This window comes from Moschus berezovskii, chromosome 14 (assembly GCF_049115385.1).
Source record: "Moschus berezovskii isolate FMDL1 chromosome 14, NW_MosBer_1.0, whole genome shotgun sequence".
Taxonomy (NCBI): Eukaryota; Metazoa; Chordata; class Mammalia; order Artiodactyla; family Moschidae; genus Moschus; species Moschus berezovskii.
The window spans coordinates 60,983,290-61,000,307 of NC_142473.1; the positions used below are offsets into that span (position 1 = coordinate 60,983,290).

General features: G+C 45.3%; 1 protein-coding gene across 1 annotated transcript in view; it reads left to right on the top strand.

Annotated features, from left to right (window-relative positions):
- MYO7A (myosin VIIA) overlaps window positions 1-10,231 on the top strand; it is a 107,876-nt gene extending 97,645 nt beyond the window's left edge. The window contains exons 43-49 of the mRNA XM_088843197.1: window positions 430-517; window positions 698-804; window positions 1,478-1,663; window positions 2,006-2,122; window positions 3,167-3,250; window positions 4,112-4,231; window positions 9,597-10,231. Of these exons, the coding sequence (XP_088699323.1) occupies window positions 430-517; window positions 698-804; window positions 1,478-1,663; window positions 2,006-2,122; window positions 3,167-3,250; window positions 4,112-4,231; window positions 9,597-9,686 (792 nt within the window). The 3' untranslated portion in view covers window positions 9,687-10,231. The remainder of the gene's footprint in view (window positions 1-429; window positions 518-697; window positions 805-1,477; window positions 1,664-2,005; window positions 2,123-3,166; window positions 3,251-4,111; window positions 4,232-9,596) is intronic.
- The last annotated feature ends 6,787 nt before the right edge of the window (window positions 10,232-17,018 follow it).

A 17,018-nucleotide genomic window follows, 5' to 3' on the forward strand; every position in this document is an offset into this window, starting at 1 on the left:
CTCCCATAGTTCTGTGTGAATTCATGTCTGTCTCCTCACTAGTCTGACCCTGTACCAGGCACTGTGACCCGAAGTGATCGAGGGAGGCCCTGGACCTGGGCGGGAGGGACTTAGCATCTGTGGGTGGCTCAGGAAATGGATGCCAGAGAATGTCCAAAGCAGGGACTGGGCCCCCATCTCAGCCTTTTCTCCCCAGGGTCCTAGGGCAGTGATCAGTGACTCTTTGCTGAATGAGTGGAGTCACTGTCACTGGCCAGACACTTAGCAGGCAAAATGGGGGCAAGATGGGCTGATCCACAGACAGCCACCCTGGCCGCAAGCAGGAATCTTTCTGGAGAAGGGGTTGTCAGGGAGGCCTTGGGGGGGAAAATCAGAGAACTCAGTATTGCTCAAATTAAAACGAGTGGACTAGAACTACCATGTCCCTAGGTCATCAGCGTCCCTGAGAACGACTTCTTCTTCGACTTTGTACGACACCTGACGGACTGGATCAAGAAAGCCCGGCCTGTCAGGGATGGTAACGTGAGGCTGAGTCCTGGGATCGTCTGAGGTCTGGGGCTGGCAGGTGCTGGCTGAGTGCCATACCTGAGGCCCGTGGGGGTGGGGCCCCGAGCTGGGGCTTCCTCCGGGGCTGGTGCTGGGCTGGACAGCCCTCTGTGCTGGCGTCTTCTGGGTGACCGCCTGCCCTCTGCCACAGGAGTCGTGCCCTCGCTGACCTACCAGGTGTTCTTCATGAAGAAGCTGTGGACCACCACGGTGCCGGGGAAGGACCCCATGGCCGACTCCATCTTCCACTATTACCAGGTGAGCTACCCAGGAGCTCTGGGCTGTGCCGTGCTGCCGCCTTGTGCACTGACCGAAAGCAGAGACCTGCGGAGTAGACCAGAGTGGGTGGACAGCGTCTGCTCTGCAGCGTGTCTTCAGGCCATCCTCGGTTCCCTACTCTTCAGAGAGTGGATAAGACAGTTGTTCAGTTTCCAGGAGCCTGTGGGCAGCGTTAGGGCTTCATCTTTGCTTTCGGTCAGCTCATCTTCAGCTACTGTGGTTCTGGGTCTGAAAGTTCAAGGTGGGGAAGGGGCTGGTGCTGCTGAGGAAGCCAGTGGGTCTCCAGGGAACACAGTGGGGGGCAGCCAGCCAGAAAGGCTTTTTCCCAAGGAAGGACAGGTCTGTTGGGGGGCGGCTAGAGTTATGGAACAGTCTCAGGTGCCCCAGCTGGTCCCTCTGAGCTTCTTCATTTTTGAAATGGAGCTGCTTGCCTCGCTGGACTGTTAGGAGGGTAAATGAGATGATATTCACCCCTGGCTCTGATTTAAAACTGTAAAGTGCTGCATCTGTGTGGCATAGGACTGTTTCCCTGTCCTGTGCCTTCCCCCGCTTGGGGAGCAGGTGGACCCAGCCCCATGGTGGGGGTGTTTAAGGGGAGAAGCCTGCTTCCTCCAGGCGCCTCCATGCCTGTGACCTTCTCTGTCCCTGGCAGGAGTTGCCCAAGTATCTCCGAGGCTACCACAAGTGCACACGGGAAGAGGTGCTGCAGCTGGGGGCGCTCATCTATAGGGTCAAGTTTGAGGAGGACAAGTCCTACTTCCCCAGCATCCCCAAGCTGCTGCGGGAGCTGGTGCCCCAGGACCTCATCCGGCAGGTCTCGCCTGACGACTGGAAGCGGGTGAGCACAGAGGGAGGCGGTGGGAACAGCCGCCCGCCTCGAATGGGTCTCTGGACACCCCAGGGTCAAGGGGGCAGGTGCCGGACAGTAGCCCAGGGAAGCATCTCTTGTGACCCCTGTAAATTCAGCTGGTCACTTCGCAGCAATTTGTCTGGTCCTGGTTATTAAGGTGACCCGGTTTTCCTTGATACTGTTTGACTGGCTTGCTTTGGGGAGGGAAGGGCTGTCAGGAGTGCATTAACTGGTATTAGTGGGAGACTACCTGGCCCATGACAGCTGCTGGCAGTGCAGAGGGGGCAGGACTGGCAGGGGAGAGGACGCTGACCCACCCTCCCTCTGCAGTCCATCGTCGCCTATTTCAACAAGCACGCAGGGAAGTCCAAGGAGGAGGCCAAGCTGGCCTTCCTGAAGCTCATCTTCAAGTGGCCCACCTTTGGCTCAGCCTTCTTTGAGGTGAAGGTACGCTGTGGGTGGGTGTTTCTCAGAGACGGGGGCAGGGAGGCGGGACCACATGTTACCAGGACTCCTCCCCATGACTTGGAGAGACTACAATGGTCTCTGCCACCTGCCTGGCACTGAAAGGAGGAAATGGCCCTCAGCTTTGTCCCAGCCAGGTGTCTCAGCTAAGTACTGGGCCCTGGGCTCAGTCCTAGGACACTGAGGGGCCAGCACCTCGCCTGGCAGGGGAGGCAGATGTGTACAAAGGTCAGAGTAATAGAGGATGATCTGTGCTGTGTGACAGTAGGGAGCCCTCATGGAGGTGGCAGAGCCTGGGAGGCCCAACCAGACTGTGAAGGCTGAGAAGACTTCCTGGGAGAGGCAACGCCTGAGCTTTCTAGGGAGACCCTGGGGGCAGTGTTCCTGGCAGGCAGTCTGGCCTGAGCAAAGACCCAGAAGTGTTCGAGCTCAGGCATGGGCAGGAAGTGCAAGTGGGTGAGTGTGGATGGGCACGAGGTGTGAGGTGAGCAGGCTGTGGTGAGAGGCAGGCAGGTTTCTTTCTGCAGGTGGTGCCCAGCCTTGGAGTGTTTTGAACAGGGTTGATGGGACCAGAGGCAGGAGAATGGAGAAGAGACTGGTGTGAGGGGATAGGCGTGAGGCGTGAGGGGACAGGTCAGAATGGAGAGGAGTGGTGGCCTCATTACACATCTAGGACGGGGGCCCTTTGACACAGCTTGGCTGTGCAAGAAAGAGAGGTTGGCAAGTACATCTGGAGGCAAGTATAGGGTTCAAGGAGGTCTTTTAAAGATCAGAGACTTTAGAGCTGAGAGAGAGAGACCTTAGGGACTCCGAGAGAAGAGGAAAGAAGGAATGAAACTCTTGCCGGTTGGTGGGGACCCATGAAAGGATTCAGGGTAGCACTGAGGACCCAGAAGAGGCAGAAACTTGAGGTTGTGGCGGGAGAGGCAGACTTAAGCCCAGCTGGGGGCAGCTTCATTTCTCCCCAAATGTACAAAACATTTCCTGCTCTGGGTTCCCCATCTGATTTTTTTTTGTTTTAACTAGCAAACTACAGAGCCAAACTTTCCTGAGATCCTTTTAATTGCCATCAACAAGTATGGGGTCAGCCTCATTGATCCCAGAACCAAGGTGAGCAGTGACAGGGAAGAGCAGGTAAGGGGGGCTTTTCTGTCTGTACTTCTAACAAGGACACCAGAACCAAACTTCAAGACACTCTACCGATGTCCTCAGTTCATCTACCCTCCTGGCCATGTGTCTTGAGAGGCTGCTGTATCTACTTCCTGACCTCTCATCTCTCCATCAAAACTGCTCTCTGAGTTGCTAATGAAGTCCTCACTATGAAATCCACTCAGCTCTTTAGTGCTTGGTCTTTCAGCATCATCATACACTACCAACCCCTTCCCTCCTCCAGAATGCTCTCTGCCCACAACTGGTCAGGTGGCAGGCTGTGCTGGGGTACCTGATGCTCAGATGTGTGGGCTGAGCAGGTCCTACCACTGACACAGGAGAGCACAACTGGGGCTGCTGGCGAAGGGGGCAATGACCACCATCTTCCGCTTGAACCCATGGGCCCACTCACCTGGTTTTCCTCGCATCTCCCTTGGTCTCCCTCTCGGGCACTTCCCTGGGCTGCTTCTCTACCCAGCCCATACGCTGTGTTCCGCAAGGCAGTGTCTTCTTGTCTCCCTCCTTCAACTCCACTGGATCATCTCATCTGGGACTACAGTTTCAGTTTCCTCATCCTCTTAAATTTCCAGCCCCACACATGTGACAACCTCCTGGGCTTCCTTGGCTGTCCCACTAGCTGGTCCCAACCAAGGCCTGTCTCCCACAGCAGCTCCACGGCACAGCTGGCCTCTGCCCTCTTGCTCCTTGCCTTGGCTGAGGGCCCCGAGGTCCTTTGTGTGGGTGGTGTCTGTGGGCCGGAGCTGAGGGGAGTGAGGTCAGATGGTCCAGATGTGCAGCCTCAGATTCTCTCTGCTCCCCTAGGACATCCTGACCACTCACCCCTTCACCAAGATCTCCAACTGGAGCAGCGGCAACACCTACTTCCACATCACCATTGGGAACCTGGTGCGTGGGAGCAAACTCCTCTGTGAGACATCACTGGTGAGCGCTCTTCCTTCCAGGCCTGGGGGGCTCCCCAGCCCTGCCTTCCCTCCATCCTCCCACTCCCCACAACAGACCGGAGGAGTGTGCCGTCTGGCCTGCAGTCAGGATCAAGGGTCAGGCTGGGGCTAAGGTCAGGTCACATTAGGTCTGGGGAATGGGCTTATTAATCTAGAGATGAGAAACAGACCACCCACTCATTATGTCCCAGTGCCTTTAGTATTTAGAGACTGAACCTTTGGCCACTGAGGTCAACAGCGGAGCTGTTAGCAATGAGGCCTCCTGGACTGAGCTCAGCTGGTACAGCCTTCAGAAATCCCTACCTCGGGGAGTGACCATAATCATAACATTTACTGCTATAGAATTAGTTGTACTCTACATTCTATTTGAGGCAACAGTAGTTCTAACACTTATCATCACTGATGAGGTAATCAAACAGAACACCTTAACGCAGGCCTTTATGTTTTATTCTATATACTTAGTAGGAGCTCTCTCACTATATCCAAAATGTTACAGGCTCCCTAAATTTCTTAACACTTCACTACCTGACTCAAGCGATATCTGATTCTTGATCTAATGTCGTCACATGACTAGCATGCATTTATGATAAAAACACCACTCTAGGGCCTTCATCTTTCATTACCCAAAGCACGTGGAGAAGCCCCCGTTGCAGGTTTCATAGTACTTACAGCCATATCACTAAAACTCAGAGGTTATGGCGTATTAGGAATTGTAACAACACTAAATCCACTAACAGATTTCACAGTATATCCTTTTCTCATATTATCCCTATAATTATAACCAGTTCAGTTTGCTTACATCAAACAGATCAAAATCACTCATCGCATATTCTTCCATCAGCCACCTGGCACGTGTTGTTGTAGCTATTCTTATCCAAACATGTTGAAGTTATACAGGAACTACCACTCTAATAGTTGCCCATGGCTTCACATCATCCATATAATTTTGCTTAACAAATTCATGTTATGAACGAATTCACAGCCAAACAATAACCTTAGCCTGAGGCCTACAAACATTCCTCCCAATAATAGCTACCTGATGATGGTTAGCAAGTCTGACAAATTTACCTCTACCCCAGCCATTAGTCTGATTGGAGGGCTATTTGTAGTAATAGCATCCTTCTCATGATCAACTATTACAATTACTCTAATAGTAATTAATATAGTAATTCCTGCCTTATACTCCCTATACATACTAATCATAATATAACAAGATAAATAACACATTATCACATTAGTAACATCTTACAATCTTTTACACAAGAAAATGCCCTCATTAACACTTCATATTTTACCTCTCTACTTCTATCACTAAACCCCCAAATCATTGTAGGCCCCTTGTACTATAAGTATAGTTTTAAAAAATACTAGGTTGTGAATCCAGAGACAGAAGATTCAGCCTTATTTACCAAGAAAGTATGTAAGAACGCTGTTAGCAATACCTGATTCTTGATCTAATGTCTTCACATGACTAGCATGCATTTATGGTAAAAATACCATGTAACATGATTTTTTCAAACTTTTAAAGGATAGTAGTTATCCATTGGTCTTAGGAACCAAAAAATTGGTGCAACTACAAATAAAAGTAATACATTTTCCTTTCACATGAGTTCCATTATTTATATTAATATCAGTTATAACAAATATCAACCAATAAGAGTGACAAAATCCATTATCTCACATGCTTTTATTATTAGTATAATCCCAATAATAATAATCTCTTGGCCTGCATTAATGATTCTCTCAAACTGATACTGAATCACTATCCAAACTCTCAAATTATCACTCAGCTTCAAAATAGACTATTTCTCAATAATATTCATACAGGTAGCATTATTTGGTAAACGATCCATCACAGAATTCTCAATATGATACCTATACTCAGAGCCTAACGTCAGTGGATTCCTCAAATATTTACTCCTTTCATCACAATACTAATTCTTGTTACTGCTACTAACCTTCACAGCTTTTCACTGGATGTGAGTGGGTCGGAATGATCTTTCCTGCTTATTGGGTGATGATACAGATGAGCAGATGCACATACAGCTGCTCCACAAGCAATTCTATATAACCGTACTGGAGCTACCAGATTTGTTATAGCAATAGCATGATTTCTGATAATTTAAAAGCCTGAGATCTGCAGCAAGTCTTTATACTCCAACTAAATCACTCAAGTCTACCCCTACTAGGACTCATACCAGCTGCAACAGGAAAATCCGCCCAACTTGGCCTCCACCCAGGACTACAGTCCCCCAGCATCAGAAGGCCCTAGCCCTGTCTCAGCCCTGCTCCTCTCAAGCACAGTAGTGGTAGCAGGTATTTTCTTACTCATCCACTTTTATCCTTTAACAGAAAATAATAGATTTATTCAAATAATAACTGTTTATGGCAATATGCACTCTTACCCAGAATGTTAAAAAAATATTGCTGCTTTTTCCACTTCAAGCCAACTAGGCCTATAATAGTAACAATTGGCATTAATCGACCCTCCCTAGCATTTCTCCATATCTGCACATATGCTTTCTTTAAAGTCATATTATTGATATGCTCTGGGTTCATTATCCATAATGAACCCATAAAATATCCATAAAAATAGGAGGCCTGTTTAAAGCAATACTCTTTACCACAACTGCTTTTACCACTGGCCTAGCACTAACAGGAAGGCCTTTCCTTGCTGAATTTAAAGACCTGATAATCCAGACTGCTAACATGTCAATGCCAGCGCCTGATGCTGCTGAGTCTAACTGCCACATCCCTCACAGCTGTCTACAGCACTCGCCTTGTCATCTTTGCACTACTAGGACAACCTCGCTTTTCCACCCTAACTGTAATTAATGGAAATAATCCTCTCCTAGTCAGTTCCATCAAACGTCTATTAATCAGAAGCTGGTTTTATTTTCAACAATACCCCCCCAACAACAATCCCTCATAACCAACTTCCCTTGCCATAACCATTCTAGGTTTTACCTTAGCACTTGAAATTAATAATAACACAGAATTTAAAGTTTCTTCAAATATATTCAGACTTTCCAATCTCTTAGGGTATTTTCCCTAAGAGGGAAAGTATTATTATACACTGTTTATCACCCTACTTAAATCTATAAACAAACCAGAAATCAGCCTGTTGATTAGAAAATATTTTACCAAAAACTACTTCCCTTATTCAGATAAAAATCTCTACATTAGTATCAGACCAAAAAGATCTAATCAAGGTGTATTTCCTCATTCTTCATCACCCTCTTCCTAAACATAATTGTTTAATTACCACAAGTAGTCTCCGTAATAACCACAACACCAATACGCAATGACCAACCAATAATAATCACTAATCAAGTACTACAGCTATATAGCGCTGCAGTCCCCATAGCCTCTTCACTAAAAAACCCAGAATCACCTGCATCGTGAATTACCCAATCTCCCAAACCATTAAACTTAAAACACAACCTCCGCTTCCTCATCTTTTAAAACATAAAATACCACTGAAAACTGTTATTAAATCTGAAAAAAATGGTCCTAATACAGTCGTATTGGAGATCCAAACTTCAGGATACTGCTCAGAAGCCATAGCTGTTGTAACATCTCCCCTAAATAAATCCAAAGCTATGACAAACCTAGACAGTGTATTAAAAAGCAACATCACTTTGCTGGCAAAAGTCCGTATAAAAAGTATTCAAGAAGCTGAGAGACTGGAAAAGACCCTGATTCTGGGAAAGATTGAGGGCAGGAGGAGAAGAGGGAAACAGATGATGAGATGGTTGGATGGCATCACTTATTCAATGGACATGAATTTGGGCAACCTCCAGGAGATGGTGAGGGACAGGGAGGCCTGGCATGCTGCAGTCCATGGGGTGGCAAACAGTCAGACACAACTTGGTGACTGAACAACAATCACAAATCCAAACACTATTAATCTCCCAACAAATCCATGAAAATTCAACACAATTCCAACATTACCACCCACAATCAACTCAAACCCAACATGAAGGTTTTGAAAAAAAAAAACCCACAAAACTAATTACAAAAATAGTACTTAAAATACAATGTAAGCTGTCATTATTCTTACATGGAATCTAACCATGACCACTGACATGAAAAATCATTATTATTCAACTATAAGAGCACCAATGACCAACACTGAAAAATCATGCCCATTAATAAAAATTATTAACAATGCATTCACTGATCTTCCAGATTCATCAAACATTTCATCATGATGAAATTTTGGTTCCTAAAAGGTATTTGTTTAGTTTTACAAATCTTAACAAGTTTGTTTCTAGCAATGCACTACATATCAGACAATAACCGCCTTCTCGTTAGTTACACATATCTGCTGAGATGTAAATTACAGATGAATTGTTCAATATGTACATGCAAACAGAGCTTCTATATTCTTTATCTGCCTATTTATCCCTGTAGGATCCAGTCTATATAATGGATCCTACGGTTTTCTAGAAACATGAAAACACTGGAGTTATCCTGTTATTTACAGTTATAGCTACAACATTTATAGGTTTTATACTACCCTGAGGACAAATATCATTTTGCGGGGGGGCAACAGTTATTACCAACCTTCTCTCAGCAATCTCATATGTCAATATAAACCTTGCTCAATGGATCTGAGGTGGTTTTTCAGTAGATAAAGCAACTCTCACACAACTCTTCACTTTCCACTTCATTCTTCCATTTAGCATTGCAGTAGTAGCTGCTGTCCATCTACTAATGTTTCACGAAACAGGAGCTAATAATCCCACAGAAATCATCTGATATAGGTAAAATCCCATTTCATTCCTACTATACAGTTAAAGACATCCTAGGTGTCTTTTTACCAGTTCTAGAATTAGTCCTATTTTCCAATAGTATTAGTCCTATTTTCGCCGGATTTATTAGGAGATCCCAATTATACCTTGGTAAATCCTCTCAATACACTACCACACATTAAACCAGAGGGGTGGTTTCTACTTGCATATCCTATGAACAACTCATCACTCCCCAATTAACTAGAAGTACTACCCCTAATCTTTTCAATCCTAGTCCTAACACCATTCTTCACACATCCAAATGATGAAGTATGACATTCCAACCTCTTATCCAACGTTTATTCTTAGTAGGGATTTGAGCAACCCACAGACTAGCACCTGAATGTGGGATCACAACAACTTAGAACCCTAGCTATCTGGCTGGATGAATCCAAACCTTCAGCTGAGTGGCTGAGCCCAGGGCGGGGCAGGATTTGCCTTTGTCCAGGCTTCTGTCCACTGTGGTTTCCTGGGAGCTGTGTTCTGGGTGAGAGTGGGTGGCTGTGTCCCACTCGGTGCTCTGTGTTTTCTTCTTGCTGCTCTTTCCAGGGCTACAAGATGGATGACCTCCTGACTTCCTATATTAGCCAGATGCTTACGGCCATGAGCAAACAGCGGGGCTCCAGGAGTGGCAAGTGAACAGTGGGAAGGTCGCTCTGGCCCTGTGCCTACTCTCCAGGAAGCAGCTGGCTCAGGACCTTCAGTTACCTCTGCATCCAGGGGAACACCTTGGCTATCCAGGCAGGGAAGCTGAACCAGCTGGCCACCACTGACTGCACCAATGTGGCCTCTGACCCTTCTTCCAGTGAGGTGACCTTGCTGGGATGTAGAACTCCCTCCATCCAGCCTGAATTACTTGATTGGTTCTAGTCCTGGCTTGTTGTGACAATCCCAGTTGTAAAAGCCTGTGCTCCCTGGATGTCATTCTTAACTCATACTAGCCCTACCATGTGACTTCTTTTGAGGTCACAGCCCGGAAATGCAATGAAGAGGACAACCTAGTTCTCTATGCTGGGAACAACCAAACAGATTATCCTGAAACCTAAGGAACTGGCTTAATACCCCTAAGTCCAGAAGCCTCAGCTGGGATGAGGGAGACAGACTGCTTCTAAATATTACAGTGTGAGTGCTCAGCTGCTGTTCAAATCTCCCCTGATGATCTCAGGCATAAAGCCTGTGTTTTATCTTCTGGTCTGGTAGTGTCTTTACTGGGGGAAGTGGGAAGGGGCAGTGCGTGGGGCCAGGAACAGGGCCCTGTGGGGGAGTAGCCTATATAACCCTCTCTGTGGTCTGTGTGTGCAGGATCAAGCAGGTCTGGGTTTGCGGGTTGGGGTGCCTGAGCCCATAGTGTGCTAAAAGGGGCTCAAAGGGACAGGCTGGGCCTGGGGTAGGTTGAGGGGAAGTGCCGGATGTCAACCTGGGAGGTGGAGACCTAATTGTGGTTGGCTGGAGATCCAGAGCAGGGACCAGCTTCTGCGCCTTACCTAGGGCCAGTGGATCCAGAGTGGCCCTTGTATCCTGCCAGAAATGTCTCCTTGGTCCATCAAGAAACCTCCAAGAACCGCAGAAACCATGCTGCCTTGGGTTAATCCTTATGTCCAGTGGGTGTCTGTAAAATATTACTTTGTGACTGGACAGGGAGGCCTGGCGTGCTGTGATTCATGGGGTCGCAAAGAGTAGGACACGACTGAGCGACTGAACTGAACTGAGGATGGAACAATCAAGTTTGGACATGACCTGGGCAGGTCTATGGGTGAGGGCTTCAGACGGGGAAGGTGTGGTGTGGGGTGGGCATGAGACGCTGGACAGTGACTGGATTGAGAGCCTGGAGAAGTGATCGGGGAGAATCCTCTTGCCACTGGCATGTTAGTGATCTGTCCTCTAGACCCCTGATATTCAGCCTGGCCAGCCTAGCTCGTTTGCCCTCAAACACTCAAGGGTCTGGGATCACCTGCATGTAGGTGACAAACCACTCCACAGGAAGTGCTATTACTCTTCTCTCCAGATGCCCGTGTGGAAGGTGGAGGGACTGTTGTTGAAATGGAGGCCCCAAACCAGACAGCCCTGCTTTCTGGGATGACAGTGCGGCCACCCGAGGCAGCCCTCCCCCACTGATGTTTACAGGACTCCACCGTCAGCCCAGGATAAACTAGAGCCACAGGGAAGGTACTGTGGTGGCTGCCCCTGCCCATCACCATATGCACGGGAACATGAGTCCCGGAGAAGGAGCGTGAGTAAGTGATGGTCACATGGGTGGAATGCAACTTGCTGTTTCTAACACTGGGATTTCAGTTCTAGTTTCCCTTGATGGCCAAAGGCCACTGGGTTATGCCCATCACCCCAATGGGGAATCAGCCAGTGACCAGCTGTGAGAAAGCACTCCAGGCATGCTCTATGACAGGATATGTGTGTGGGATGAGATCTTTGCCCCTGACTCATGCCCCACGCTACTCCTCTGACTCTGGATGGCATCACCTTGGCACTCACCCCCTCGTCTTTGTCAGTCTGAGTGGCCACAGAGGGGTGCAAAGAGTGTATCAGTTACCTTCTGAGTTCATGAGAAGTTGCCTTTATTTACATGCTGATGTTCACCACAGCCATTCCTTCAGTGGGGAATATTATGAAGGGTTAGGATGAGACAAATCCTATCTCACCCGGAGAGCAACCAGCTCCACCTCCAGGATCACACGATTTCCCCTTAGGTCATCACTTGGATATGGAAGGCGAGACCAGAAATGGTTTTCCTGAGAGCCTCCCTGGCTCTTCTGCCCTTCTTTCTCGACCTCTCTCTACCATCAGTTCACCCTGGGCCCAGAAAGGAAGAAGGAGGAGGAGGCAACTTGTGGCTAATTCTTCTTTGAAGATAGCCCAAAGGAGAAGAGCATCCTGGATGTGGTAGAAACCATCATAAAAGAGGATTATTGGGAGGAGACAAAGGGGGGGGGGCGGTGGTGGTGGTGAGGTTATGTTTCAGAAGGAGGGTCTTCCATGGAGGGAATTGTTGGTTCATTTGCCTTCGTGGTAAGAAACGCAGTTTGCATTTTGGAGGGTGGCCTCGCTGTTGGCCTCTGAAGTGGGTGCTTGGATGGGTTCAGAGACCAGCTATGTGGCCACAGGTTGTCTAACATCCTTGGGAGGCATGGTTGGTTCAGTGGTTTCCTTGAGAGCCTCTGGTTTAATTGATTTAGAGTCTGGCTGTTCCCTTTGGCTTTTGGTTAAACTAGAGTGAGTTTCTTCAACTCTCTTCGTGGAGACTTCTTACACTTGGAGTTTCTGTGGGATAGAAAACAACCTAGTTTCCTCCAAAGTCACTTCTCCAACCTTTGCTGGTCACATGGCAAAATGCCTAGTCATCTTTAAAATGTTAGCCCCTCTTTTACCATTTCAGATTCTTTCCCCCTATTTCTCTCCCTACCCAGGCTTTGGGAAGACTTTGCTATGGTCCTCCGTTCATCAAGGTGCTGGAGTTTAAGTCTATTGTCTGAGGTTCTAACTCCATGGGAGCCATCAGAAGTCAGAGATCAATATGTGCTTAAAGTTTGTGCATTTCATAACCACTCCTTCCAAAGCAGTTTGAATAGAAAAATGAACGCATTCTCCATTAAAATGGGAGCTTTATAAGGGCAGAGACTGTCTTGCTTGTCACCCCATATACAGTGCTCAGGAGTATCTGTCACACAGTAATTGCTCAAAATACACCTTTTTTTTTCTAATTGAATGATAGAAAAAATAGACAATGGAGAGTTTTTATAGTAATGCAGCTAGGAAACAGATTCTTATGAAAGACAAATTAAAACTGGATGAATGCAAAAGTAGGAAGTCAAGAAACACCTGGAGTAACTGGCAAATTTGGCCTTGGAGCACGGAATGAAGCAGGGCAAAGGCTAATAGAGTTTTGTCAAGAGAATGCACTGGTCATAGCAAACACCCTCTTCCAACAACACAAGAGAAGACTCTACACATGGACATCACCAGATGGTCAACACCGAAATCAGATTGATTATATTCTTTGCAACCAAAGATGGAGAAGCTGTATACAGTTAGCGAAAACAAGACCAGGAGCTGACTGTGGCTCAGATCATGAACTCCTTATTGCGAAGTTCAGACTTAAATTGAAGAAAGTAGGGAAAACCACTAGACCATTCAGATATGACCTCAATCAAATCCCTTATGATTATACAGTGGAAGTGAGAAATAGATTTAAGGGACTAGATCTGATTGATAGAGTGCCTGATGAACTCTGGACGGAGGTTCATGACATTGTACAGGAGACAGGGACCAAGACCATCCCCATGGAAAAGAAATGCAGAAGAGCGAAATGGCTGTCTGAGGAGGCCTTACAAATAGCTGTAAAAAGAAGAGAGGCAAAAAGCAAAGGAGAAAAGGAAAGATATAAGCATCTGAATGCAGAGTTCCAAAGAATAGCAAGGAGAGATAAGAAAGCCTTCCTCAGTGATCAATGCAAAGAAATAGAGGAAAACAACAGAATAGGAAAAACAAGAGACATCTTCAAGAAAATTAGAGATTCCAAGGGAACATTTCATGCAAAGATGGGCTCGATAAAGGACAGAAATGGTATGGACCTAACAGAAGCAGAAGATATTAAGAAGAGGTGGCAGGAATACACAGAAGAACTGTACAAAAAAGATCTTCACGACCAAGATAGTCACGATAATGTGATCACCGACCTAGAGCCAGACATCTTGGAATGTAAAGTCAAGTGGGCCTTAGAAAGCATCACTACGAACAAAGCTAGTGGAGGTGATGGAATTCCAGTTGAGCTATTTCAAGTCTTGAAAGATGATGCTGTGAAAGTGCTGCACTCAATATGCCAGAAGATTTGGAAAACTCAGCAGTGGCCACAGGACTGGAAGAGGTCAGTCTTCATTCCAATCCCAAAGAAAGGCAATGCCAAAGAATGTTCAAACTACCGCACAATTGCACTCATCTCACACGCTAGTAAAGTCATGCTCAAAATTCTCCAAGCCAGGCTTCAGCAGTATGTAAACCGTGAACTCCCAGATGTTCAAGCAGGTTTTAGAAAAGGCAGAGGCACCAGAGATCAAATTGCCAACATCCGCTGGATCATGGAGAAAGCAAGAGAGTTCCAGAAAAACATCTATTTCTGCTTCATTGACTATGCCAAAGCCTTTGACTGTGTAGATCACAATAAACTGTGGAACATTCTGAAAGAGATGGGAATCCCAGACCACCTGACCTGCCTCTTGAGAAACCTGTATGCAGGTCAGGAAGCAACAGTCAGAGCTGGACATGGAACAACCGACTGGTTCCAAATAGGAAAAGGTGTACGTCAAGGTTGTATATTGTCACCTTGCTTATTTAACTTATATGCAGAGTACATCATGAGGAACGCTGGGCTGGAAGAAGCACAAGCTGGAATCAAGATTGCCGGGAGAAATATCAATAACCTCAGATATGCAGATGACACTACCCTTATGGCAGAAAGTGAAGAGGAACTCAAAGGCCTCTTGATGAAAGTGAAAGAGGAGAGTGAAAAGGTTGGCTTGAAGCTCAACATTCAGAAAACAAAGATCATGGCATCTGGTCCCATCACTTCATGGGAAATAGATGGAAAAACAGTGGAAACAGTGTCAGACTTTGTTTTTTTGGGCTCCAAAATCACTGCAGATGCTGACTGCAGCCATCAAATTAAAAGACGCTTGCTCCTTGGAAGGAAAGTTATGACCAACCTTGATAGTATATTAAAAAGCAGAGACATTACTTTGCCAACCAAGGTCCGTCTAGTCAAGGCAATGGTTTTTCCCGTGGTCATGTATGGATGTGAGAGTTGGACTGTGAAGAAAGCTGATCGCCGAAGAATCGATGCTTTTGAACTGTGGTGTTGGAGAAGACTCTTGAGAGTCCCTTATACTGCAAGGAGATCCAACCAGTCCATTCTAAAGGAGATCAATCCTGGGTGTTCATTGGAGGGACTGATGCTAAAGCTGAAACTGCAATACTTTGGCCACCTCATGCGACGAGTTGACTCACTGGAAAAGACTCTGATGCTGGGAAAGGTTGGGGGCGGGAGGAGAAGGGGACGACGGAAAATGAGATGGCTGGATGGCATCACCGACTCTGTGGACATGAGTTTGAGTGTACTCCGGGAGTTGGTGATGGACAGGGAGGCCTGGCGTGCTGTGATTCATGGGGTCGCGGAGAGTCGGACACGACTGAGCGACTGAACTGAACTGAACTGAACTGAATGTACAAAACCAAGGACACATCTTAAATTGATCTAAGGATTTACTATATAATGAGGAACAGTGGAACTGAAATCTAGGAGAAAGTGAAAATCCTAAAAAGCAAGCCCAGATTTCAGTTACTTTTGCCCTGAGTGTAATTTCAGTCTTGAGAAACAGGTGCATGCATGAGTTTCATTTTTTTGTCAACCTCACAGGCAAAGAGGACTTTTATGGCACTTGAATTTATAATTCAATTCCATGACATCCAATATCTATGATATTAGATTTTCAAATGCATGAATGTGTTATGTTTCTCCATTTATCTGGGTTGTCTTTTTCTCACTAAACTTTTGTAGTTTTCAGTGACCAATCATCTATCTTCTTTGCAAGGGCTTACAGTATCTTCCTAAAATTCCTTTTTATGTTTTTATGCTGTTTTAAATGATGCTATTTAAATTTTTAAAGTTTACAACTTTTAACTGATAATGTATCAACATACAGTTGGTTTTTTTGTACACTGACCTTGTGTCCTAAGGTATTGTTTAAGTTCCTGGTTCTAGTAGGTTTAGAGGAATTTAGAATTTTTTAATGTAAATAATCATATCTTTGAATCAGGAGTTTTATTTTTTCCTTTATGCCTGTTGTTTATCTTACTAAACTGGCTAGGATCTCTAGTACAATGCCAAACAGAAATGGCAGATATCCTTGCCTATTTCTGATCTTAAAGGGAAAATACTGTTTCACTGTTAAAAATGATATTGGTTGGAGGTTTTTGAATAAATATCTCTCATTAGATTGAGGAAGTTTCATTCTAGTCAGAAGTTTCATTCTAGCTTACTCAGAGCTTTGATCATAAATAGTTATTAAATTTTGTCAGTTATGTTTTTGTTAATATAGTAGATTAATTTGAATAATTTTCAAATGACATATTCATCTTGTACTGCTGGTATAATTCTCACTTGCTCCAGATGTTTTACCCTCTTTTATACTGATGGATTCAATCTGTTAATGTTTTGTCCAGGATTTTTATGTCTAAGTTCATGAAAGACAATGATCTATAAATTTAGTTCTTATACTATTTTTGTTAGATATTTTTTATGTAAGATTATTGCTGGCCTCAAAGAATCAGCTAGGAAATGTTCCTTTGCCTTCTTTTTCTGAGTTGGTATAAAATTGGTATTATTTTTAAATATTTGATTAACCAGTGAAACTTGTTGGGTCTGGACTTTTCTTTGTGCTATGTTTTTGATACACAGATTTGACTCTGATAGATAGTGGGTTATTACAAATTTCTATTTTTACTTCTCTCAGTTCTGGTAAGTTGTACATTTCAAGGAATTTGTTTACTTCATTTAAATTGTCAAATTTAATGGCTTAAAATGTCTATAATTTTCCTTTATATTTTTAGGATTTGGAGATAGTCCCTCTTTAATTAATCATTCACCCATACAGGCAATCAAATTTTCTCCCTCATTCATTTTACTAAGAATCAATCAATTTTATTTATCTTTCCTAAGAACTAACTTTTCACTTAAAAAAAAATTTCTCTATTGTTTTGGAGACTCAGACATAGAAAGCAGACTTGTGGACACAGTGGTGGAAGGGGATGGTGTGACAAATGGAGACTAGCATGTAAACATATGTATTACCACATATTAAACAGACAGCTGGTAGGAATTTGCTGTATGATACAGGGAGCTCAAACTGTGACAACCTAGAGGGGTGAGATGGGGTGGGAGGGAGGTTCAAGAGGGAGAGGACATAT